Source organism: Eulemur rufifrons, chromosome 8 (genome assembly GCF_041146395.1).
Source record: "Eulemur rufifrons isolate Redbay chromosome 8, OSU_ERuf_1, whole genome shotgun sequence".
NCBI classification, from domain to species: Eukaryota; Metazoa; Chordata; class Mammalia; order Primates; family Lemuridae; genus Eulemur; species Eulemur rufifrons.
Genome location: NC_090990.1, coordinates 66,325,760 through 66,353,478, shown reverse-complemented (window position 1 = coordinate 66,353,478; position 27,719 = coordinate 66,325,760). Strand labels below are relative to the sequence as shown.

The 27,719-nt window shown below is 34.8% G+C and overlaps 1 protein-coding gene across 1 annotated transcript in view; it reads right to left on the bottom strand.

The window, feature by feature from the left end:
- Positions 1-27,181, bottom strand: part of SPATA1 (spermatogenesis associated 1) — a 43,512-nt gene extending 16,331 nt beyond the window's left edge. Inside the window, 7 exon segments of the mRNA XM_069480167.1 lie at positions 2,313-2,370; positions 3,102-3,213; positions 17,457-17,688; positions 17,780-17,833; positions 20,513-20,630; positions 22,506-22,612; positions 27,131-27,181. Of these exon segments, the coding sequence (XP_069336268.1) occupies positions 2,313-2,370; positions 3,102-3,213; positions 17,457-17,688; positions 17,780-17,833; positions 20,513-20,630; positions 22,506-22,612; positions 27,131-27,166 (717 nt within the window). The 5' untranslated portion in view covers positions 27,167-27,181.
- Between the last annotated feature and the right edge of the window lie 538 nt (positions 27,182-27,719).

Here is a 27,719-nt window from a genome sequence, read left to right as displayed (position 1 = left end):
ATGCATTGATTTATGATTTTACCTGTAATTCCTGTCTCCTTAAAATGTATCAAACCAAACTGTAACCTGGTCACCTTGGGCGCATTTTCTCAGGACCACCTGAGAAATGTCCACTGGGCCAGCAGTCACTCATATTCAACTCAGAATAAACATCTTTGAATTATTTTACAGAGTTTGGGTTTTTTTTCTGTTAACACTACCATAACATTCCTTATTGCCCATGCTGCAAAGGACAAGGAAGCATTGTGAATTCTGCCAGTTGCTGAGTAAATCCTTCCAAAGTTTGCATTCAGGAATCAAGGAAACAATACAGGCAAAATTTGCAAACCTATTCAGCACACCATGAGACTGACTTAGCCAAAACTTCACTTATTATCTGACCCCTCTAAACCTCTACCATATTGGTGAAACATAGAGGTATTCAGGTCCCCAGGGATTAGAATCATATCAAAGCTATTGTCCACTAATCCTGAAAAGTCTGGGTGCTTCCCTTTCCCCAGTACAATCACCCTTGTAGAAAGCCTCTGATCCCTTTAAGGAAAGTAAAGCAGGAAGTTTACAGTTCATACTTGTGGCAGTGTGACAGGGTTTTTCCTCAAGGATACCTGACCTCCCCTTCACATAAGAGGTTCTGGGCATATAAACTGGCTAAGGTCTGGTAATTCAGTGAGGCAATGTGAGTATTCATGTCATTATTCAAGGTAGACCTCTATTTGCTAAAACTAAAAATAAATTTTGGTTAGACAGACCAAGAGCTTACAGGTGTGCTTACTCATTTCAGTCTCAGAAACACCATGATTCATTAGTCTTAGGGACACCTTGACAATGAATAATTGTCAAGGATTTCTTAATCAAACATCCTTATGATCACTCTGGCACTGTTTTCTCTTACATAGTAAAATGCTGTAAATTGGTTTCTGCCACTCTGGAATCCTATCATCTCTAAGGAAATCCAGGAGTACATTCCCATCTTCATTCTAGGCTGTATAAAATAGCCACTATAAGGCTTTTTCAAGAATGGTGGACTTACCTTTCCAAAATATTCCTCAATGTTTGGTTAAAGGGGTGAAGTGGAGATGATAAATCCTCTCTTAACATTTTTATTTCCCAAAGTCTTTGGATTTCTTGCTCTACTTTTTAACAAGAAATTTCTGGCATTCTAAATTTACTTAGCATAAGCCACCATATAGTCCAGGTTTCTGTCAACATGTCAATTTAGCAAACTGTTTTTACTTTAAAAAAACTGCTTAACCTAGCACATTAAATCCAGAATCTGATAATTATATCTGTATTATCAAACTTAGACCAATCTAAAGTTGTATTCCTTCATTCCTGGTCTGAATCTATTTCTAATAATATTCCTCTAAGTTTCTACTAGCACAAATTAGCAAAGTACTACTATTCTTTTGCAATAATTAGTCTGAGATTCTAATTTTTAAAAGTTTTATTTTCCCATATCTTGCTTTCTGTACCAAATACTAAATCAGTTCAGTTCAGGTGTAAGTAGGAAGGAATTTAATAAAGGAAATTAAGTGTATCAGAAAGACTGAAAGAACCTCTCTGTGCCTCAGTTTCCTCATCCGTAAAATGGGGATGATAAACATAACCCACTTTATAGAGTTTTTTTTTAATCGGGATTAAATGAGTGAATATATGTAAAATACTTAGAATAGTGCCTGATAGTCAATATTCATTGTTAGCTATTATTAAAACTAGTATTATCATCATCCTAAGAAGGTCTTAAAATCATTCTGCAAATATTTGCAAAATTTTACCAGTATCTCAATCATTTCTTGAGAATAAATTAGTGATTTGTATAGGAGTTCATTAATTCCTTTAAACCACTGCAATTTCAAAATTAGGTAACATATCCAAGATCACACAGCTAGTAACTATTAGCAGTAACATAATAACCACTACTATACTGCTTCTCAATATATGATATAAATCTGTTCTAAAGATCTGAGTTAATTAAATACAGGTATAAATGTATTAAATTACAAATGAGCTCTTAAAGCTGCCAGTTAAGTGAAGGTTAGTGAACCTTAAAATGAGTAATAAAATTTGAGAAGACAATCCAAAAAGGTGTTGGTGGAGAACTTTTCTCTCCCTCTCATTTGGGCATATTGTTTCCTCACTCACAAAAGCAGAAGCAAAAATTGGACTTCTGACAATATTGATATTAGAAATATATTACCAGAAAATTTGGACATTTTAATCTGTATTTTCATTTCAATTTCAGTATAAAGACTATGTTATAATACCTATATTTTAAATTTGCACAATTTAAAACACAAATTTTTAAATCATACCTGATTGTCCTGTTTTCTACTGATAGCTACATCATCTTCATTTTTCCAAAGAAACTGACTTAAAGGAAATGACAGATTTGAAAGTCATATTAAAACATGATTCCATGAACATTAGCTTTTCTTATTTTATTTAATGCTCTGTAGACACAAATATAACATTTAAAAATTTTCAAAGTCAGCCTGCATTATCATATTTTCTTTCAAACTCATTAATGATCAACATAAACTACATTTAGTATGAGTAATAAAATCATATTTCATTATATATAGCTAAATTCAAATCCTAGTCCAATATTTATAGTAAAATAACTGGAAATTTTGGAAACATATTTTGTTTATAGCTGTTTTGTGAATATTTATAAAAACCTTTGTCTTAATTTCAAAAGACTATATACACAAATCTTATCTAAGTACTATAATTTGGAATGAAATGATGCCAGTGTGAAACTCAAGCATACCAATTAGTTTATCTATAACCAAGAACCTAGGAGAGGCAGAAGAATTAGTTCTAACAAAGGCAAAGACAGAAATTTTTCTGTCATGAAGTTTCCCCTGATGACCAAAAGATTACAAGAGAAATAAATTTAAGTTATAATCTATCCCTCACTACATTGGAAAAGGATATTACTATAAAACAGTAAAGATCCAGATCAAGGTAATTTCAGTTAAAAATATCACTAATTTCATTCGTATCTTTGCTCTAAGTCCTTACAACAGTACTCTGGATATCTCACTCTTTTTCTTATAGTTTAAATTTTGACATGTAGAATCAGCATCTATACTAGTTACCTTTTTTTGTTAAAATAGTCATTATTTGAATCTTCCAATGATCCTGGAAACTCAGAATTTCCAATTTGATTTTTTTCAGCGTTGCTTTCCTTTGGAGTGACTTTTTCCCCAGCTGATGTTGATGGTCATCCATGGCAGACAAAGTTCAGAATATTATGAAAAAAACAAAATAAAATTTTGTTTTTATATGTATATACTATAATCTTGTCCTATGTTTCAGAATCCCCATAAACTTTAATATACAGATATAAGGTAATGATTTCCGTAGTGAATTTCATAAAATTTTAGTTTATGTGAAAAATAAAATTCTTCGGTTAATTAAGTTTTGGAAACATTGAGTCAAGCAACACTAAGCAGCAACACAAACCCCTACATACACATTCTCCTACTGCAGGACTTTTCTGTCTCTAAGTACAACTGAATGTGCAAGAGTTGGGTTTTCTGCAAGTTGGGTTTTCCTCAATTTTTTTTTTTTTTTTTTTTTTTGAGACAGAGTCTCACTCTGTTGGCCGGGCTAGAGTGAGTGCCGTGGCATCAGCCTAGCTCACAGCAACCTCAAACTCCTGGGCTCAAGCAATTCTACTGCCTCAGCCTCCCGAGTAGCTGGGATTACAGGCATGCACCACCATGCCCGGCTAATTTTTTCTATATATATATTTTAGTTGGCCAGATAATTTCTTTCTATTTTTAGTAGAGACGGGGGTCTTGCTCTTGCTCAGGCTGGTCTCGAACTCCTGACCTCCAGTGATCCACCCGCCTTGGCCTCCCAGAGTGCTAGGATTACAGGCGTGAGCCACCGTGCCCGGCCGGGTTTTCCTCAAATTTAATTGTCATTAGAAACCTTTTGCCAAAAGCATCTTTTAAATAGTGCTCTGAGGAAACTTTCTGGAAAATTCTGGTATAAATACAGAGCATAAAATGTCATTTGTTATTTCATGTACATTTTCATTTATAAAATCTCCCTTCGCTTTAACAGAATTTCTCCATATAGCAAAACTACACAATTTGTCTTTAAAATATCAAAACTAATGTTCTACATGATCTATATAAACAAAAGATCTATGAACCTGGCAGTGTTGATGCAGATCATTTTTCCTTGGAGGAATCAATATTTTTTAATTTAGGAAAAAATAAATGAGTCAAACCTATCTCATACCACACATAAAAATTAATTCCTAGATTAATGAACCAAACCATAAAATGTTTGCATACCATAAATCATTAAAGCAAACCATAAAACATTTGCAAGATAATATAGGACTTTATTTTCATGACCTTGGGATTTTTAAAGAAGATATAAATAACACTAACCAGGCCGGGCGCGGTGGCTCACGCCTGTAATCCTAGCACTCTGGGAGGCCGAGGCGGGTGGATCGCTCGAGGTCAGGAGTTCGAGACCAGCCTGAGCAAGAGTGAGACCCCGTCTCTACTAAAAATAGAAAGAAATTATATGGACAACTAAAATATATATATATATACAAAAAATTAGCCGGGCATGGTGGCGCATGCCTGTAGTCCAAGCTACTCGGGAGGCTGAGGCAGTAGGATCGCTTAAGCCCAGGAGTTTGAGGTTGCTGTGAGCTAGACTGACGCCACGGCACTCACTCTAGCCCGGGCAACAGAGTGAGACTCTGTCTCAAAAAAAAAAAAAAAAAAACACTAACCATAAAAGAAAGTGCCAACAAATCTGTCTGTGTTAAAATTTAAGAACTGCAGTTACACTTCATCTTACGATATAGAAAGCCAAAAGGAGTATTCTTACCTGAACCAGGAGAAAAAGGTAGATAATCTATAAAATATTAATTTTTCTCAAATTCATCAGAGTTGATTTTGCAAGACAACTTGGTGAACCAAACATTCATTAAAAAAGATAATGGCAAAAATTTTCCAAAATTAATAAAAACCAATAAAACACAGATTCAAGAAGCTCAGAGAACATCAATCAGGATTTAAATAAAATTAAAATACTTGGGACTGCAAACTAGTACAACCTCTGTGGAAAGCAATATGGTGATACCTCAAAGAGCTATAAGTAGAACTACCATTTGATCCAGAAATCCCATTACTGGGCATCTACCCAAAAGAACAAAAGACATTCTATAAAAAAAAGACATCTGCACTGGAATGTTTATGGCAACACAATTCACAAATGCAAAGATGTGGAAACAACCCAAGTGTCCATCAATACATGAGTAGATTAATAAAATGCGATATATATATACCATGGAGTTCTACTCAGACACAAAAAACAATGGTGAGATAGCACCTCTTGTATTATCCTGGATAGAGCTGGAACCCATTCTACAAAGTGAAGTATCACAAGAATCGAAAAACAAGCACCACATGTACTCACCATCAAATTGCTATTAACTGATCAACACTTCAGTGCATATGTAGTAATAACATTCGTCGGGTGTCAGGCCAGTGGGAGGGGGGAGAAGGGAATGGGTATATATACATGTAATAGGTACAGTGTGCACCGTCTGGGGAATGGACACACTTGAAGCTCTGACTCGGGTGGGGCAAGGGCAATATACGTAACCTAAACATTTGTACCCCCATAATATGCTGAAATAAAAAAAATTAAAAAAAATAAAATACTGTGCACATAATCATACTATTGAAAACCAGAGTTAAAATCTTAAATGCAGCAGAGAGAAAAAAGGAAACAAATACAAAAATAGCAGGAGACTGTCATCAGAAATTATGCAAAACAGAAAGCCATAGAGATATCTTTAAATATTAAGAGCCAATAAAAACAACAAATAAAACCTGTCATTCCAGAGTGTTATACTCAGTGAAAATATCTTTCAAAAACTAAGACAAAATAAAGACTTTTTCAGATGATGTAAGCTGCCAGAATTCACTATCAGCAGATCTTCACTACAAGAAATTTTAAAGGAAGTTTTTCAGGCAGAAAGAAATGATAATAATTAGGGTAAATATAAAAAGTCATTTTCCCCTTATTTTTAACTTCTTTAAAAGATAAATGTATATCTACCCAAAGGAAAAGAACTCAATATATAAAAAAGATACCTGCACTCTTATGTTTATTGCAGCACTTATACACAATAGCAAAGATATGGAATCAACCTAAGTGTCCATCAATGGAGGATTGGATAAAGAAAATGTGAAACAATGGTATACTATTCTGCCACAAAAAAAGAATGTCTTTTGCAGCAACATGGATAGAACTGGAAGCTATTACCTTAAGTAAAATAACTCAAACAGACAAATACTGCATGTTCTCACTTATAAGTAGGAGCTAAATAATGTTTACACATGGAAGGAAACTGTGGAACAATGGGCAGTGGAGACTTGCAGGGGTTAGTGAGTGGTGGCAGGATGGTGGATGATGAGAGGTTTGTTGGTGGGTACAATGTGTTGCTTCAGTGATATATGCACTGAAGGCCCTGACTTTACCACAATGCAATATATTAATGTGGCAAAATTACACTTGTATCCCATGAATATATATAAATAAAAAATAAATGGGAGGGGGCAACATAGTGAGACTCTATCTCTACAAAAAAGAAAAAGAAAAAAATTAGCTGGGTGTGGTGGTATGCACCTGTAGTCCTAGCTACTTGGGAGGCTGAGGCAGGAGGATCACTTCAGCCTAGGAGTTTGAGGTTATAGTAAGCTGTGATCATGCCACTCCACTATAGCCTGGGTGATAAAGCGAGACCCTGTTTCAAAAAAAAAAAAATAAGTAAAGAAATAAATAATATAATAAAACTATAGTAACTTAAAAATTTTTTTTAAATAAATGGGAAAAAAGAAATGAAATCTCTAAGACATAACTCTTAAAAAAAAAAAGATAAATGACTGACTGAAATGGTAACAATGTAACTTGGAGTTTGTAACATACGTAGAAGTAAAATGTAAGACAACAATAGCACAAAAGACCCAAGGGAGGAAATAGAAGTATACTGTCGTAAAGTTCTTATATTATACACGAAGTTGTATATAATTCAAAAGTAGGTTTCACATTAAGGTGCATAATACATAGCCAACAGCTTAAATGGCCAAATAGTAAATATTTCAGGCTTGTAGACCATAGGTCTCCATCACAGCTACTCAACTCTGCTGTAGTACAAAAGCAGACACTGACAAAATGTAATTGAATGGGCATGGCTATGTTTCAATAAAACTTTGTTTACAAAAAACAGGCCACTAGACATAGATTAAAATAAAAATAATAGGTGTTTTCTGACCTCCACCCTAAAGCAACTACTAAAAAATTTTAAAAATGAGGTATAACTAATAAGCTAATAGTGGAGATAAAATCGAATCATAAAAACTATTCAATCCAACAGAAGGCAAGAATAGAAAAACAAAGAAAATAGAAGAGATGAGACAAATAGAAAACAAATAGCAAGACAGATTTTAAAGTAACCACATCAATAATTACATTAAATATAAATGACCTAAACATCAATTAAAAAGTACAGAATGTCAAAGTAGATAAAAATCAAGACCTAAGTATATGCTGTCTACGTGAAACCCACTTTGAATATAAAGTCATAGATAAGTTAAAAGACTGGAGAAAGGTGTATCACGCAAATGCTAATCACAAGAAAGCTGGAGTGGCTATATTATAATATCAGACTAAGTAGACTTCAAAATAAGGACTATTACCAGAGATAAAGAGAAATATAAGGGGTCAATTCATAATCCTAAATATGCATATAGCTAATAACAGAGCTTCAAAATAGATAAAGCAAAAACTGATAGATATTTGAAGATATCAACACCTTTCTCTCCATAATTGATAGAGCATGTTGACAAAAATTAATAATTTCTGTCATCAAAAGAATCGCAGAGTAAAAAAATCAAGCCATGAATTAAAATCTAGAATTACACACCCACTAAAATTTTCTTTTAAAATACTGATTCATTATATATAAGAGATGAGAACTTTTATAAATATATATAATGGATCACTATTTTAAAAGAAAGAACAGAAAATTGAATGAGTATTTAACTTTAAACACTTATAATAGTATTTCATGAAGGCAAATCCAAATGGCCATTAAACATATGAAAAAACACTCAATCAAACAGAACCTTTAGAAAAGAAAAAGAAAATATTTGGAATTAAACATTCAATGTAATGATTTTACTGCAGATGTTTGTGAGAGAGATAAAGAGAGAATTTATAAGATAGATTTGGAAGACAGATGTGAAAACATTATCCAGAATGTGGAACAGAGAAACAAGGAGACAAACTATTTGATATAATGGCAAGCTATGGTTCAATAGGAACTTTCAGATATTGCTGCTGGGTACAACCACTTTGGAAAACACATGGACATTGTTTAGTCAAGTTGAACATGTGTATACAATGCCAATTCTCTTTCACATGTACATTTAGGACTTATGTACAAAAACGTACGTAATAGCATATTTATGATAGATCTAAACTATCAACTAACCAAATATCCATTATCAGTAGACCAGGTAAATAAATTGTAATATATTCATACAGTGGGGTAGTACAACAATGAAAATAACTGAAATAGTGTTATGTGTAACAACATGGTTGGATCTTACAATGTTGAATAAAAGAAGTAAGTCCAAATATGTATGTATACACACACACACACACACACATATGTAATTCAAAACAGATATAACTAAACTATATTATTAAGGGATACATATATGGGTTCTAAAACTATTAAAACAAAGTAAGAAAATAACTATCACAAAAATCAAAGTAGTAGTTCTCTTTATGGAAGAAAGAAAAGGATGTGACTAGAGAAAGACATATAAGGTTAGAAAGTATTCAAAGAACAACAACAAAATTACATTACCTTAGAAACAGCAGTTAAACTTCTAAATAAAAATAATACGTAAATGCATGAAACTGCATTTACAAAAATGTTCATAGAACTATTCATAATAGCAAAAACATTAATAAATGGTTGGGAAAATAAATTATGATTCAAGGGAATTCTATAATGATATAGATCTATATTTACTGATATGAAATCTATGATATATTTTAAAACAAAAGAGGCTTTTGAGAAGTTTGTACGTATCCTCATTTTTGAAAAATAAAAAATAAGGAGAGGCTGCGATGGCGGAGTGGTGGTGACCTCCTGGTTTCGTGCTCCCAGAGAGGAAGGCATGGATCTCAACCTACCACAACGCTAGAGGACCGCTCCCCCACAAGAACAGCGGTGTGAATCCATGGAGAATCAATGTGGGACACACAGAGCAAGAAAAGTCTGAGGTGAACGGGAAATAGGATCGCGAAATTCCGGAAGTGCAGGATGGACAATAGACAGCGGAGTGCAGGACGGCTGCACCCGCCTCACCATCAAGTGGGGCGGGGACAGCCTCTTAGGAAAGCGGCTTGTTCTCCCCGCTGACCTCCACACCCACTTAATTAGAGACCTGCCTGAAGCCGGTGCAGTATCACCGTGGGAGACGTGGGGCTCTGCGGACAAGAGGCATTTTCGGGAAACAGCTTAGACCCTGGGGGATCTCAGCCGAGACCGCGCTTGGCGAGGAGGGATGGAGCTGCGCTAAGGCATAAAGCAGCAAAGGGTTGCCGAACCACAGATTTTTTTTGTATTTCTTTGCTTTTTTCGGCAGTTCTCTAGCCGGGAAGCCCCGGTGGGCGTCTATGCTCCCCAGGCCCCCGGCTCTGGTGCTTGCCAGACTCAGAACGTTAACCCCCAGTGCGGGCGATTTGCGGGCGCACAGTCACCATCTTGAAGTCCACAGCATAGCTGCTGCGGAGCCAAGGGTGCCGAGCGGCTCCCTGGGCGGCTCGCTCCACTAGTCCATGAACCCAGCCAAGAGCGCAGGCTTTGCATAATCTCTGCAGACAGGAGACATTATCGGGAGACAGCTTAGACCCTGGGGGATCTCAGCTGAGTCCGTGCTTAACGAGGAAAGATGGAGCTGCACTAAAGCAAAAAGCAGCATAGGAGCCCTGAACCACAGATTTTTTTTTTTCCTTTGCTTTGCTCTTCTTCTTCTTTTTTTTTTTTTTTCTGGTGGCCTTCTAGCTGGGGAGCCACAGTGGGCTTTGGAGCTCACCAGGCCCCCGGCTCTGGTGCCTGCTGGACCCTGAACAGTCACTCCCAGTGTCAGCGATCTGTCACCATCTTGGGGCCCACAGCCTAGCTGCTGCTGAGCCATACGGTGTCGGACGGCTCCCTGAGCGGCTCCCTCCCCTGGTCCGTGGACCCTCTATAGGGGCCCTGCCCTTGTGTAAACACTGAGTACTTCTCCAGATGCGAGAGTGTGGAGCCTGGTCCCTGGGGACATTGGGGCAGGGCAGACTTTTGCCCATGGGAGCTGTAGCAGCTGGGGCACTGAGCGAGCGAGGGCACCACCCACTCCCCGTAGCCAGTGTCTTTCCTGCAAGACAGGAACCACCCCTATAGAGGAAGAACCAAAGGGGGGAAAAAAAAAACCCAGAGAGAATTTCTGCCTGCAACTAGTGTGGATCCTGCCTGCTTACTGAAAGACCACAACACAGTGACTCAGCTCGCCAAAGCAGTCTTAGGTCACTCCAATCCTCTATGGCTGGACCCACCAGAAGCAGCCCTCCAACTGAGGTAGAAAAAACTCTAAACAATACACAACAGTCTCCCCCTCTTGACAAAGGAAGCAACATACCTAGATTGCTTCACAGCCTAAGAACAGAGTACAAAGTGTGCTGTTAACCAGACTAAAACTGTAAGAAAAGATCTAACGATAGATCTAGATGGGAAGGGCCCAGCGAAAAAACACGGGGAGCACAAAGAATCAAACGGAAAGCTCACCCCCAAAGAGAAATACCAGCTCTCAACCAATTGACACAAACCAGACTCAAAATACCAACATGTTACAGGAAGAATTTCAATTATGGATTATAAACAAGCTGAATAATATATAAGAAATAATGGATAACCAACACAAAGAAACCACAAAAAAAAAAAAAAATACAGGATTTGGAAGAAAAATTCACTAAAGAAATTGAAATATTGAAGAGAAACCAAACTGAACTCCTAGAAATGAAGAATTTATTCAGAGAGCTACAAAACAGTGTGGAAAGTCTCAAGAGCAGGGTAGATCAAACAGAGGAAAGAATCTCAGAGACTGAAGATAACTCTTTCCAATTAAATAAGTCAGTCATAGAGATAGAACAAAGAAATAAGAGAAATGATCAGAGTCTTCAAGAAATGTGGGATTATGTGAAGAAACCTAACGTGACAGTTATTGGCATTCCTGAGGGTGAAGAAGATAATAAGCAAGGGTTGGATAAGCTATTTGAAGACATAATTGAGGAAAATTTTCCAAGCCTTGCTAAAACTCTAGATATACAGGTTCAAGAAGCTCAAAGGACCCCTGGGAGATTCATAGCAAATAGGAAAACACCATGCCACATAGTCATCAGACTGACCAAAATATCCACTAAAGAGTCCCTTCTTCGAGCTGTAAGGAGAAAGAAACAAATAACATACAAAGGAAAGCCCATTAGAATTATGCCAGATTTCTCAACTGAAACCTTACAAGCAAGAAGAGGTTGGGGCCCCATTCTCACTCTTCTAAAACAGAATAATGCCCAGCCTAGAATTTTGTACCCAGCTAAGCTAAGTTTTCTATATGAAGGAGAAATTAAGACATTCTCAGATAAACAAGGACTGAGGGAATTCACCAAGACAAGACCAGCCCTCCAAGAAGTACTAAAAAGAGAGTTGCACACAGACCAGCACAAGAAAGACCCACGAATGTAAAACTACTCAAGAGCTAAAGATCAAATTCCAGCTACCACAATGGCTCAAGAGAGAAAACATAACAGTGAAGTTCTACCCAACAAGCTGAACAGAAATCTGTCCCACTTATCAGTTCTCTCAATAAATGTGAATGGCTTGAATTCCCCACTCAAGAGACACAGACTGACCCAATGGATAAAAAAACACAAACCAAGTATCTGCTGTCTTCAGGAAACTCACCTAACCTGCAAAGATGCATTTAGACTGAAAATAAAAGGATGGAAATCGATATTTCAAGCAAACGGCAGCCAAAAGAAAGCTGGTGTGGCAGTCTTAATTTCCAATAACTTAGTTTTTAAACCAACAAAAGTAATAAAAGACAAAGATGGTTACTATATGATGGTGAAAGGCACAATTCAACAAGAAGACATGACTATACTTAATATATATGCACCCAACTTAGGTGCACCCAGATTCATAAAGCAAACCCTACTTGATCTGAACCAAATGATAGATAACAATACTGTAATAGCTGGAGACTTTAACACCCCAATGACAGTACAGGACAGATCCTCCAAACAGAAAATAAACAAAGAAATAATAGACTTAAATAGAATGCTAGAACAAATGGGCCTGACTGACATCTACAGGACATTCTACCCAAAGTCCACAGAATATACATTCTTCTCATCAGCTCACGGGACATTCTCTAAGATTGACCATATCCTAGGCCATAAAGCATGTCTTAAAAAATTTAAAAAAATAGAAATTATACCATGCATCTTCTCAGATCACAGCGGAATAAAAGTAATAATGAACCCAAACAGAAATCCTCATTCCTACTGAAAGTCATGGAAGCTAAACAAATTTCTCCTGAACAATTATTCTATAAAGGAAGAAATCAAGATGGAAATTAAAAGTTTCTTTGAATTAAATGACAATGGAGACACAACTTATCAAAATCTATGGGACACAGCTAAAGCAGTCCTGAGAGGAAAATTCATATCCATAAATGCCTATATCAAAAAGACAGAAAACTTGCAAATAGACAACCTAATGAATAGACTCAAAGAGCTGGAGAAAGAAGAACAGACCAACCCTAAACCCAGCAGAAGGTGAGAAATTACTAAGATTAAATCAGAATTAAATGAAAAAGACAACAAAGAAACTATAAGGGAAATTAATAAAACAAAAAGTTGGTTCTTTGAAAAGATAAACAAAATAGACACATCTCTGGCTAGACTAACCAAGAGCAGAAAAGAAAAATCTCTAATAACCTCCATTAGGAACATGAAAGGAGAAATCACAACCGATGCCACAGACATACACGATATCATCTATGAATTCTACAAGAATCTTTATGCACACAAACTGGAAAATGTGGAGGAAATGGACAAATTTTTAGAAACACATAGCCTTCCCAGATTCAACCAGGAAGAAATAGAGTTCCTGAATAGACCAATATCAAGAACTGAAATCGAAACAGCAATAAAAAAACCTTCCCAAAAAGAAAAGCCCTGGTCCAGATGGGTTCACACCTGAATTTTACCACACATACAAAGAAGAACTGGTGCCCATCCTACATAAACTATTCTCCAATATTAAGAAGGATAGAATTCTCCCCAACACGTTTTACCAAGCCAACATAACATTGATACCAAAACCAGGAAAGGATGCAACAAAAATAGAGAACTACAGACCAATTTCTCTTATGAATATAGATGCAAAAATTCTCAATAAAATCTTAGCAAATCGAATCCAAGTGCTTATCAAAAAAATAATCCATCACGACCAAGTGGGCTTCATCCCAGAGATGCAGGGGTGGTTCAACATATGTAAATCTATAAATGTAATTCACCACATAAATAGAAGCAAAAATAAAAACCATATGATCCTCTCAATAGATGCAGAAAAAGCATTTGACAAAATTCAACACCCTTTTATGATAAGAACGCTTAACAAAATAGGCATAGATGGAACCTACCTAAAAATGATACAAGCCATATATGACAAACCCACAGCCAACATCATACTGAATGGGGAAAAACTGAAAGCATTCCCACTTAGAACTGGAACCAGACAAGGCTGCCCACTGTCCCCATTATTTTTCAACATAGTATTGGAAGTCCTTGCGAGAGCTATCAGGCAAGAGAGCAGAATCAAGGGAGTCCAAATAGGGAAGGAAGAGATCAAACTCTCACTCTTTGCTGATGATATGATGTTATATCTGGAAAACCCCAAGGATTCAACCAAGAGACTCCTGGAATTGCTTAACGAATACAGCAAAGTCTCAGGTTACAAAATCAATATACACAAATCAGAGGCATTCATATATGCCAGTAACAGTCAACCGGAGAACCAAATTAAAGACTCAATACCCTTCAAAATAGCAACAAAGAAAATAAAATATCTAGGAATATATCTAACTAAAGAGGTAAAGGACCTCTATAGGGAAAACTATGAAACACTGAGGAAGGAAATAGCAGAACTTGTAAATAGGTGGAAAACCATACCATGCTCGTGGATTGGAAAAATCAACATTGTTAAAATGTCTATACTACCCAAAGTGATCTACAGATTCAATGCAATCCCTATTAAATTACCAACATCATTTTTCACAGATGTAGAGAAAATAATTATACACTTTGTATGGAATCAGAGAAGACCCCATATAGCAAAAGCAATTTTAAGCAATAAAAACAAAATGGGAGGTATTAATTTGCCAGACTTCAAACTATACTACAAGGCTGTGGTTCTTAAAACTGCCTGGTATTGGCACAAGTGCAGGGACAGAGACTAGTGGAACACAACAGAAAATCCAAATATAAAACCATCCTTATATAGACACCTAATCTCTGACAAAGCAGGCAAAAACATACTCTGGGGACAAGAATCCCTATTCACTAAATGGTGCTGGGAAAATTGGATAGCCACATGTAGAAGACTGAAACAGGACCCACAGCTTTCACCTCTCACAAAAATCAAATCACAGTGGATAACAGACTTAAACCTTAGGTGTGAAACGATTAGAATTCTAGAAGAAAATGTAGGAAAGACTCTTACAGACATTGGCCTAGGCAAAGAATTTATGAAGAAGACCCCTAAGGCAACCACCGCAACAACAAAAATAAATGAATGGGACCTGATTAAATTAAAAAGCTTCTGCACAGCCAAAGAAACAGTCACGAGAATAAACAGACCACCTACAGAATGGGAAAAAATTTTCGCATACTACACATCAGATAAAGGACTGATAACAAGAATCTATTTAGAACTCAGGAAAATCAGCAAGAAAAAATCAAACAACCCTATCAAAAAGTGGGCAAATGACATGAATAGAAATTTCTCAAAAGAAGATATAAGAATGGCTAACAAACATATGAAAAAATGCTCAACATCCCTAATCATCAGAGAAATGCAAATCAAAACCACAATGAGATATCACTTAACTCCAGTGAGAATGGCCTTTCTCAAAAAGTCCCAAAACAACACATGTTGGCGTGGATGCGGAGAGACAGGAACACTCATACACTGCTGGTGGGACTGCAAACTAGTGCAACCCCTGTGGAAAGTATTATGGAGATATCATAAACAGATTCAAGTAGACCTACCATTCGATCCAGCAATCCCATTATTGGGCATCTACCCAAAGAAACAAAGGTCATTCTATAACAAAGACACATGTACCCAAATGTTTATAGCAGCACAATTCACAATTGCAAAGATGTGGAAACAACCCAAATGCCCATCAATTCATGAATGGATTAGTAAACTGTGGTATATGTATACCATGGCGTATTACTCAGCTATAAGAAATAACAGAGATACGACATCTCTATGGTTCTCCTGGAGAGAGTTGGAACCCATTATATTAAGTGAAGTATCCCAAGAATGGAAAAACAAGCATCTCATGTATTCACCAGAAAATTGGTTTCCCTGATCATCACCTAAATTCACATCTGGGAATGATACCAATCGGATATCAGACTGAGGTGGGGGGTGGGGGGAGGGGATGGGTGTATGCCTACATGATGAATGCGTTGCGCACCATCTGGGGAACGGTCACGCTTGAAGGTGCTGACTCGGGGAGGCGGGGGATGCGAGAAGGGGATGGGTATATATCTACATGATAAGTGCAATGTGCACTGTCTGGGGAATGGACACGCCTGGAGCTTTGTCTTCGGGAGACAGGCGGTACATGGGCAACGTATGTAACCTGAACTTTTGTATCCCCCATAATAAGCTGAAATAACAAAAAAAAAAAAAAAAAGAAAAAGAAAAAATATATAAGAACTGAAAAGAATAACTGGAAAAATATACACCAAAATACTAACAGAAGCTATATCTGGGTGGTGAAATTGTTATTAATCTTCATTTTCTTTACTTACCAATGTTTCTAGAACTTTTGAAAATGAGCATACACTGGCTTCTCATTTAAAGCATAATTTTTTTTGGAGTAAAGCACTAAAAAATTATTAACATTTAAAAACCACATTTGCACAGAATTCATAGAATTAAAAACTCCCACCAAAGTTTCTTTTGAAGGAGTTTCATGCAAGGAGAATAGTTCAGGAATTTGGCCAATAGCCCAACGTGTGACATATGATACTACTCAAAGCTTTATGCAGGGCAATTGCCCACTTCATTAGCCACTTGACCTTGCAATGTTCCAGAATACTGGGATTCCACTCTGAATTTTTGTTTCCTATTTTTTTTTTCCCCTTAAAGTGATTTTCCTTTAAGTGATTATTATGACTGGAAAGCAGAGACATGTCCAGATACAGAAGAAGATAAAGACTCTCACTGAGTATCTCCCTGGCATCAAGTAATAAACAGTAAATATTAAATGTTCCTAAGATTAAAGAAAGTGCTAAATTTGGAACATCTCTGGGTATACCATAAACTCAGAATGCAAGAAATGTTAACTCGTTAAGAATATATTCTGTAGTTGTAATAAATGTTGTCATTTGTTTCTGGGGGGTTAATTTTATTTATAAATGTTTGGCATGAGTGCTTTTCCCTCACAGTTTATTTCCTTATGTAATATGGTATAAAAGTTCAACGGATTTTTTTTCTATAAATTCTTAGAGAGTGTAGTCAGTTTTAGTTACATGAGTTTAATTTTGATTTGAGTATTTTTAATTATCTACCACTTTTTAAGAATCAAGTTATTAGTAAATGGATAGGTGTAACCAGATTTAAATATTTAAAAATTCTTTGAAATACACGTCTCCCAACATTAGAGTTGTTTTTGCTTTGGTTTGATATTGTTTTCCTGATCCTTCTGTCCTCTGAATAATACTAAAGTTTTATGCAGTAATCCTTCCTTTCTCTTTCCCTGTAGCCTTACTTTTATCTGAAACTGTTTTATAATAAAAAAAAGTGAAGGTGGTAGAGTTTATTTAAGTGCTGTAACTATTTTGATTTTGTTTTTATATTAACATAGTACTTAAATTGTTCTTTTTCTTCCACCTGGCTAAAGTATTTTTTTTTTAAATCCCTAAATTGAACAGTAGCTTTCCTTTTATACTGCTTATATTTGTAAGACTAGGTTTGCCCAGAATTTGCTCACAGACTTGACTGCTAAAATGTACTATAATAACTTCTTTGTCTTTCCCATGCCAGTTGAAATCACCTTCTTCCTGATTCTTGTTAAGAAGCTCTTTCCAAGTGTTTTCTAAAAAACTGGGATCTCTTCCAAGTTCTTCCTTTGACAAAGTTAAACTAACTGGTCTGTGGATTGTTCCATCAGCCTCAGTAACACCATTATTAGTCTGCTGCTCATCTAAAGTAACTGTTGATGATGCTGAATAAACATTTCCTAAATGGTCCATTATAGGAAGCAAATATAATTCTGGTTGAAGAGCCTAAACATAGAAAAATTTAAAAATTAGTTCATAATTAAAAAGTAGTATAGACTTAAAAATTAGCATAAATTTAAAATGTCACATTACATACATATGGAGGAGCAAATGATTTGAGTTTCAGTTCTGATTCTTGCTTTTCTTTCACCTAGAAATAAAGAAGAAGAAATCAGAGCTTTTGTAACATTTTTCAATTTTACCTCCACTTTTTTTCTTTTTTTGCAGAAGGCATATATTTGTGGCATATAAATCAAATTTAAAAGCTAGTATCTATGACTAGATTCCACAAAATGTGGAACATAATCCTACTTTTACTCACTGAACCAAATAATAGAAATTCTATGCCATTTAATAATAATTATGGTTATCACTTGCATGGACTCACTATTAGCCAAGCACTATTCTAAGTGCCTTATATATATTAGCTCAGTAAATCCTTAAAATGTCACATCCATAGCTTACAGAAAAGGGGACTGAGGCAAAGAAAAGCTAAGTATTATAACTTGTCCAAGATTATGTAACTAGGAACTATCCAAGTTGAGATTCAAAACCAGGTAATCTGACTCCAGGGGCTACCCTAGTAAACTTTATTTCCTACATATTCAAACCATAGAATTCATTTATTACTTATTTATTTAACAAATACTGAGGGTATACTATGTGTCAGGCAGTGCTGTACTTGGTAGGGATACAGTGATAAATAAGGCAAAGTCCCTGTTCTCATAGAGCTTATCTTCTACCTGCGGGAGCAGATATTAAATACATAAAAATGATTTAGGATTGTGATATATGTTTTATGTAAATAAAACAGTGATGTAATAGAGACTCACTTGAAGAAAGAATATCTAGAAACTAGGTAGTGAGGAAAGGCCTTTTTGAAAAGATAATACTTGAGCTGAGACCCGAATTATGAAAAGCAGCAGCCAGCTATCTGAAAATCAGGGGGAAATGATTTCCAGGCAAGCTTAAGGACTAAAAATCAGAAATGACTTTGCGATATTTGAGGACCAAAGAAAGATTTTTGTGGCTGAAGTATAAAACTAAGAAGAAGATGGTAGTAGATGAAATATAAGCAGCAGCCTATTCCTTAGGCCCTCCTTATCTCTTTCCCAGACTACTGTAAAAGCCTTCTAGCTGGAATCCCTGCCTCTAGTCTGCTCCCACTTCCATCCACATCCTTCTTGGTGAGGCCCAATTAATTTTACTGAAGGCTCTAATCATGTCACCCTTTTGCTCAAAAACTCCATGGCTTCAGAAAAAAATTCAAACTCTTAATCTGGCATTTAAGACCTTCAACAAACTATAACTTGTTCCCCACTATTCCCTTTCATGTAGTCAATGCTCCATTAAAAAAATTAACTACTTATTCTTTATTAGTTGCCTGCTTTTCTACTTTTGTGCTCATTCTATTTTCTCTGTGCAGAAAGATTTTCCCACCCTTCATCTTTGCAATATCAAATATTTATCTTTCAAGATTGAAACTGAATGTCACTTCTTCCTTAAAGTTTTCTACCTCCCCTCTTCCCCTGCTAGAATTAATCTCTTTTTCTTCTGAATACATAAAATATGATATTTTATTTATTTATATTCTATATTTTCTCTTCACCACTACACTGAACACTCTTTAAAGGTAGGATCTGTGTCCATTTCTTTTTTCTAGTTTTGAATATATACAAACATCAATAAATATTTGTTGAAAATAATAAAATATTAGAAGGATTTTAGAAGTTGACCTAAATTACTTTTAAGGTCCCTTCCAATCTGAGATTCTGTGATTGATATTTTATATATTTATATATCATGAAAAAAAAACAAAAGATTATGAGTACTGTTCATTTTCTTCCCTGTTTGAGGAAAACTAACTTAGTGATCAGTAAATTAATATTCTGGCATACCAAATAGAACCCTAATGACAAACGCTTCTGCTCATTTAGCTACTGATCTCAAGAATCCCACATAGCAAAATTATAGTAGTATTTTGAGGGAAAATTCTTATTTCTTCCATTATTATTTAATTTGTTCAATAAACATTTAAACACCTCTAAGTGCAAAGCACCTTGTTAGGCACTGGTTATAAATATAATGTTGAATAAAATAAAGCCCCTGCCCACAAGGAACTATTAATAATATCTCATGATAGAGTTAAACGTTAAATAATCACATAGATATATCATAATGACAATATGTTAACTAGAGTGAAATAAGAATATACGACATTTTAAAGAGTTTAAATATAGAAAATCTTGATTAAAGAAATAAACCTTATACAGATATGAGAAACCAGAAACTTTGAGGTCTGAGGGCTTGTTAGATAGGGAATTTCAGCTAGGAATACTCTCCACTTCAAATATTATGCCACTAAATCATAGAAACTACAAGTAGGAAGTTCAATAGATAATAGCTGACACCAAAAGTATTATAAAAAGAAAAATATGTTAGAGCCTTATCATTTTCACACCAAATGAGGCTAGCTGTGGCCTAAGCAATGAGAACTGCATTTTTCTCCAGAACACAAGAACTTGTGTAAAACACTTTTAAAAACTGTCATTTAAATTTAAAAATGTATTACTTATATGATCACATTTTAAATTTGTCTTTTCTTCTCAAGGAAATTCACTTGTAAAAAAACCCATCATTGTATGCTTGACAATGAGGCCAATGAGATCCATCTTTCTTGATCTGTGTGCTTAGTGATATTTCCATTTCATTATGATTAAGATTACGTATCTCATAGTATTTTAAGAAGCTGAGTTAATAAACATTTAAGAAACATAATTTGATAAGCAATGCTTTTCCTTAATCAGAAGAAAAAATTAAGAAAACTTACCACAGCTAAATTATTTCCAATGCATTTCAGAAATAAAAATTTTTCTGCAACAGCATCTTCACCAAGGAACTCACCAAGATGCTCCCTCAGGGCTTGTAAAGTAAGTTGAGGAGATACTCTGAAATATCATAAAATTGCCTTACAATGTATAAAACTAAATAGATTTTGGATATACTAATGATTCAGTAACTTTAGTTAGCTCAAACATAAATATTGGTTTAATATGTCAGATATTATTTAATATTAATACATTATGTTTCTACATTGCCTGGTACTTTGTAGGTCTTTTATAAATATCTTTTAAAATAAATGTTTAAAAGTCTGCATTTTAAAATTATGCATATGAACACCATTTATAAATGTTCTTTTTGTACTGAAAAGGAAAATGATCATCCACTTTGCTAATTTACCTCCAAATTTTATTGTTAAAACTTTATAATGGAATTTATATAATCTTATACATATATCAAAGAATAATTTAGCCACAGATATTTATTTTGCAAGTTTGGCAGGAGTAACTAGTACTTAACATTTTTTAAAATAATCAAATGTCAGATTCCACATCTTTGCTTATTAGGAATACTTCATTCCTGGCCGGGCGCGGTGGCTCACGCCTGTAATCCTAGCACTCTGGGAGGCCGAGGCGGGTGGATTGCTCAAGGTCAGGAGTTCGAGACCAGCCTGAGCGAGACCCCGTCTCTACTAAAAATAGAAAGACATTATATGGACACCTAAAAAAATCTATATAGAAAAAATTAGCCGGGCATAGTGGCGCATGCCTGTAGTCCCAGCTACTCGGGAGGCTGAGGCAGTAGGATCGCTTGAGCCCAGGAGTTTGAGGTTGCTGTGAGCTAAGCTGACGCCACGGCACTCACTCTAGCCTGGGCAACAAAGTGAGACTCTGTCTCAACAAAAAAAAAAAAAAAAAAAAAAAAGGAATACTTCATTCCTCAATGTCTAAAATTTAAAGACACCATTTATGCTACTGTTCTGTGTTCTTGTTTTTCTAGGATCTTATGGGAAATATTATATATATAGAAAGATAATACATGCATTCAATCAACAAATATTTATTGAGCACCTACTACATATCAAACATTGTTCCAAGGGATAGGAATATGGTAATCAACAAAACGGACAAAAAATATTTGTCCTCATAGACTTTATAATCTAGTGGTGAGAGAGAAAAGTTAACAAAGTAAATAAGTAAAAAATATAATTCATAAGACACTGCTAAGTACTACAGAGAAAAATAAAACAGGGAAGGGACAAAGGGACTGTTGCTGTGATTTAAAATACAGTGATAGAATATACCTACATAAAAAGTAGTATTTGAGTAAAGACCTAAAGGAAATGAGGTTAGGGCAGAAAACACATTCTAGACAAAAGGAACAGCAAATACAAGGGTCTTGAGGTAGGGGCATGTCTGATGTGTTTCAGAACAGAAAGGAGGCTGATGTGGCTGAATAAAGTGATGAAGAAGATTAGAAAGAAAGGTGCGGTCAAGAGAGATAACAACAGGCAGTGAGATATGTGTCATATGTATTTCTGTGAATGTAAAAATATACACATATATACAGATAAGTGTACATAGTACACATATACATATGTTCTTTGTTTATATTTTTAAACAGTTCAGAGAAAAGTGCATTGCAGATATATTGCTTTAACTATTATTCACAGCTACTTCAACAGGTTTTTATTTCAGATAACTTCTCTCTTACTTCTCTTTGTGTATAAACATAATATACAGGTTATACAATTTTCTGGGTAACAGTATTATGGCCAAGTGATCTGTTCCTACAGCAATGTTTGATTTGTTACATAGAACTATTTATTGAGAGTATTCATTAAGTTAGGAAATGGATCCATCACATGGACAAGATATTTTTCAATTATAATTTTTAAATTTCCAGAAAGCATTTTTCTCTGCAGAAGAAAAGGATTCTTTTTCAGGCATGTTGTTGTTGTTACATGATAACAAAATACTTGCCTTATAAATCCAGCTGAAATGAATTTGTTAACAACTTCTATAGAAATGGTATTTAATTTATAGTTCCATGATCCTTCAGGGACATAAAAAACATGAAGTTCCACCAACTGAATAAATTGAGAAGAACAGCAGTTAAAATATTTTTAAAGTGAAAAAAAATCAATTAATATCCTATAGAATTTTAAGTTTAATAAATAAGTGAAATAGACAGAATACACATATACACCTCTGAACAAACAAAAAACAAAATGAAGAACCAAAAATTCATTCTTAAATTGGCTACTTGGCACTTGGAGCACATTTTACCTTGGAAACAATATAGATGTGTTATAGATGTGGCTCCTAGATTATCTCAACAACTTTGGCATATGGTGTCCCTTCTGTGATTCCCCAGTAAATACAAGAGTGCCAAGACCAGTTTTTTTTATCACCAATCTTTCCCCACCTACTCAACTCCATTGGGGTGACCTTGTAGAATCTTTATCCTTTGTATATTGTCTGCTACAGTTCTAATTATTGCTAGCTCTCAGTACCTGCAAAAGGGTTAATACTGTGGTTTGGAGAACATGTCTGTTCCCCAGAATTCTAGGATAAACCCATTCCTAACTAGTGATAGGGAAAGGAATGGTTTCTCTTACACAAGGCATGTCTATAAGCTTGTCTGTGCTTATATATAACTATTTATTTTTCTATTAATGTTTTGTTATATCCTTGATTAGAATCCTTCTATTTAGAATAATATTTAGATTACTACAACAGAAGCAGAACTATAGTAAGTACAGTCCTATCTCTTAGTCTAATGAAGTTTTGATATTTACTGAATATTAAAAACCAAAGCATTTAAATGATTATACTCTAACTGCAATATTAAATATCTGACAAAACTTTAAAAGTTTGAATATGATCTACTATTAATATTATTAATTTCTATAGGATATAAAAGGTTCTTTTCAAAGAACCCTCAGTTCTTAAACTGAAGGTTTTAAGTTGTTTTTATAAACAAAGAAATTACTCCTATACTTTTGATGATGAAATATTAACCAACAATTTAAAATGTTTGTATAGCTCTGATAGTGAAGTTTGCTATATGGTGCATTTTGAACACCAGAGTATTTAAAAAATTATTCCCTAGCACACTATTAAATATTTGTAAAACCTTAGGAAGTATGAAGTAAATATGACCTTATTTACAACTACATTAATATTTTATAGGTGGAAAATATTTCTTGAACAAAATATATACAAGTTTCTAAAAAGAAATACATTTTTAATGGTTAAATTTTCTAGAACAGCAACGTAGTTGAAAGAAAACTGAAAAATTTTAAAATATATATGTTAAAGCTTACAACATTATTTTAAGGTTAAATGTTCTATTTACACTGAAACACTAATTTATTATAATCTTACTTTCCTGACTCAAATGGAAGCAAATCATTAATATTTTCATTAAAACCATTAGCCATTTTAAAAATACATTAAAAGATGTGTTTGTATATGTGCGTGTGTGTGTATATATCTATATATTTTTTTTCCTTTTGCGTTAGGCTTCAAAATGGCTAGAAATGACATTATTGGATCCTTTTTCTATTTAAGATGTTGATATATTCATCATGGATTTTTTTGCATTAATTTTAATTAAAAATTTTTTTTTGGTGTTCCCTTAAATTTTACATCCACAGCAAGTACCTCATTTGCCTCAGACTAGTCCTGGTTCTGTAAGGGATCCAGACAATAAACAATGAATATAAGACACTAATAGGTTATATAGTATAGTAGAAAGTGGTAATTACTAGAAAAAAGAAAAAGCAGAGCAGGGTAAGAAAGACTGGGAAAACAATGGGATAGAGAAAATTTCAGTTTTAAATAGAATAGTCAGGGTAGGTCTCATGGAAGAGGTGAAATCTGAGTAAGGACTTAAGGGAAAGAAGGAATTAGTCAAGTGAAGAACTAGAAGGAAAGATATCCAGGAAGAGCTAAAGCAAAGGACTTAAGAGGAAAGCATGCCAGTAGGATTGAAGCAGAGTGTCCAGGAGAGAGAGGAATTAGGAGATAAGGTCAGAAAAATAAGGAGGTAGAAGGGGAACAAATTAAGTAGGGCCTTCTGGGCCATTTTCACCTTATAAAATGGAAGCCAATGCAGGGTTTTAACAGAAGCATGACAAAATCTAACTTCTGTTTTATATTTTTAATATGAAAAATTTTAAACCTATATACATGTAAATTAAAAGAATACTCCTCTTTCTCTCTCTCTCCCTGTCTTTCAATATAATATTTAAAGTAATCAGACATCATGACAATATATCCCTAAATACTTTGGCATCCATCTTCTAAAAATAAGGACTTCTCTAACATAATCATAATATCATTTTCACATTTAAGAAAATTAAAATTCCTTATTCTTTAAATTTTCCAGTCCATATTTAAATTTTTCCAATTGCCCAATTGTCCTCACAATGTTTTTTCAATCTGGAATTCAATCAAGTATCACACACTGCATTTGGTTGTTATGTCTTTTAGAAACCTTGATCTGGATGGAACTGGAGATCATTCTCCTAAGTGAAGTATCGCAATAATGGAAAAACAAACACCACATGTAGTCACTATTAAATTGGAACTAACCAATCAGCACTCATGCGCACAGATAGAAGTAAAATTCAACAGAAATCATGCAGGTGGGAGGGGGGAGGAGGGCATGAGTGAAATCATACCTAACAGGTACAATGTACACTATCTGAGTGATGGGCACACTTATAATTTTCACTCAAGGAGTACAAAAGCAATCCATGTAACCAAAACATTTGTATCCCCGTAATATTCCAAAATTAAAAAAAAAAAATCTTAATCTTGAAGAGTTTCCCAAGCCTGTGGGTTTTTGTTTGTTTGTTTTTCAATCTTCACAGCATTGACATTTTAAAGAGATTGGGCTAGTTATCTTATGCAATGTCCTACATTCTAAATTTACCTCATTATCTCTAAGGTATCATTTAACTTGTTTCTCCAAGCTATCTCTTGTAAACAGTTAACTGTACAGCCTTCAAATGACACAGGTTAACCATAGGGAGCAAGAATATTTTATAAATGGTGCTCTGTATTTCATATTGCATTATATCAGGACATGCATAATACTTTACTTTTAAATCTTTCTAAATTTTATTACTTGGGTTAAAGGAGTAATAGCCAAGACAGACGGTAAGAGGCAAAAAATGAGAAGCTGTTATGAAGCTATTGAAATAATTAGTGTGAGATGATGGTAGCTCAGACCAATGTACTAGCAGTAGAGGTGATGAGAAGTAGTCAGACTTTGTATGTATTTTAAAGTTAGGGTCAATCCATTGGAAGTGGAGTTTGAAAGGAAAGAGTCGAGTATGCAAGAAGAATCAAGTATGATTCCAAGGCATTTGGCCTCAGATACTCAAAGGATAGATTTGATATCACCTGAGATGGGGGAAGTCATGGGTAGTTCAGGTTTTTGGGAGGGGAAAAAGATCCAGTTTCAGATATGTTAAGTTTAAGATGTCTATTGGCCATCCAAGTGGATATGTCAATTAGTAAGTTGAATATATGTATACATGAATCTGAAGCTTAGGAAAGAGGACTGGGATGACGATGATATAAATTTGGAAATCGTTGGTATTATATTTAAATCTATTAGACTGGAAGAGATCATCAAGGAATGAGTGTAGACAGATAACAAAGAGCTGAACCCTGAGAAACTCCAATATTATATAAAAAGGCCAAGATGACTCAGCAAAGAAGACTGAGAATTAATAACCAGTGAGATAGATGGGAAACCAAGATAATGTGTGTACTAGAAGCCAATAAAGGAATTATGTCAAAGAAGAGAGAGTGATTAATAGTGTCTACTGTTGTGCACACACAGATCAAGTATGCTTAGGATAAGAATTAAACAATAGATTTAGTAATAAAGAGGTAAATTTAACAAGAATTTAACAGTAAAGTTAACTGTTCACAAGAGATAGAGAATTTAACAGTTTGGTGGAATAGTGGAGGTGAAAGCTTGATTGTAGTTAGTTTAACAGAAAATGGGGAGAAGGTATTAGAGGTCCAAGATGGTATGAAATACTTGTCTAGAAGAGTGGAAGAGTGAATGAAAGAGTGGCAGATAGTAAGATTTACTACCAGCAAAAGATTCATGGTCATGTATTTAAAGTGAAAATAGTCCTTATGCTGGTATTTTTCTCCACCCATGTATAGCTATTCAGGGGTAGGTATAGAATAGGTGCAGAAAAGGATTAACCATGTGTGTGGTTTTGCCAGGGAGCATAATGAAATGAGAGAGGGGCAAGGAGTGAAAAGTATATGCAAGGGACTGATAAATACAGCCCTGTGGAACTTAAGCGAGATATTGAGGGGGCCATCAGTTGAGGAATAGCAAAAAAAGGAAACGAAATGTGTTAGATCAACCTATTAGAGGACCCAATACAATGGAGTAGCAGAGGAAGTGGGCCACAGACATAAGTGTAATCAGACAATGGGATACGTGAAGTTGGGATCATGGTGCAGTCAATATCTAATACTTTATATAATTCATGTTTTTCCTTTTTAAAAACTTCTCAAAAATAAGCAAGTTTTTGTTATATTTTAGTATAAAAAGATTTTCTTACCTCTGAAGAGGAAGGTCGACTTGGATTCAGCGACATATTTGCTAATGTCTGAATAGGATAATTATCAGTTGGAATTTTGGGGTTTTTAAAATCTTTCTTCATTTAAGTAGTATTAAAGGTTATAATAGATTTTTGGCTTATTTAATATAGCATTCCACTCATTTCTGGTCTCTGATTTGTTCAAGAAATGAAAAGAAAACACAAAAGCTTTAAAATAGAGTCAAAATGAAAATTTAAGAATGTATACAATCTTTTTATTATTCTAACTCAGAAAGACATGCTACTAGTAAATAGAGCTGGAGGGCTGGTAATTGCAGTGAAATGAGCATACTTCCTACACAACTAAGTAAACCGATAAATTACATTACAATGGACTTCTGACCAGGATATATTTTTCTATTCTAAACAATTCCTTTTTTCTTGGTGAAAAATTAAGGTTAAATATATAGCATTTTACATAAAGTAGAAACATACTTTTGGAAATAGAAAGACTGAGTTTATACAAATAGCTGTAGAATGATGAAACCATTTTACCATGTGTATTTCTTCCTGGGCCTGGATGCCTCAATAATAATAAATGTGAACAATC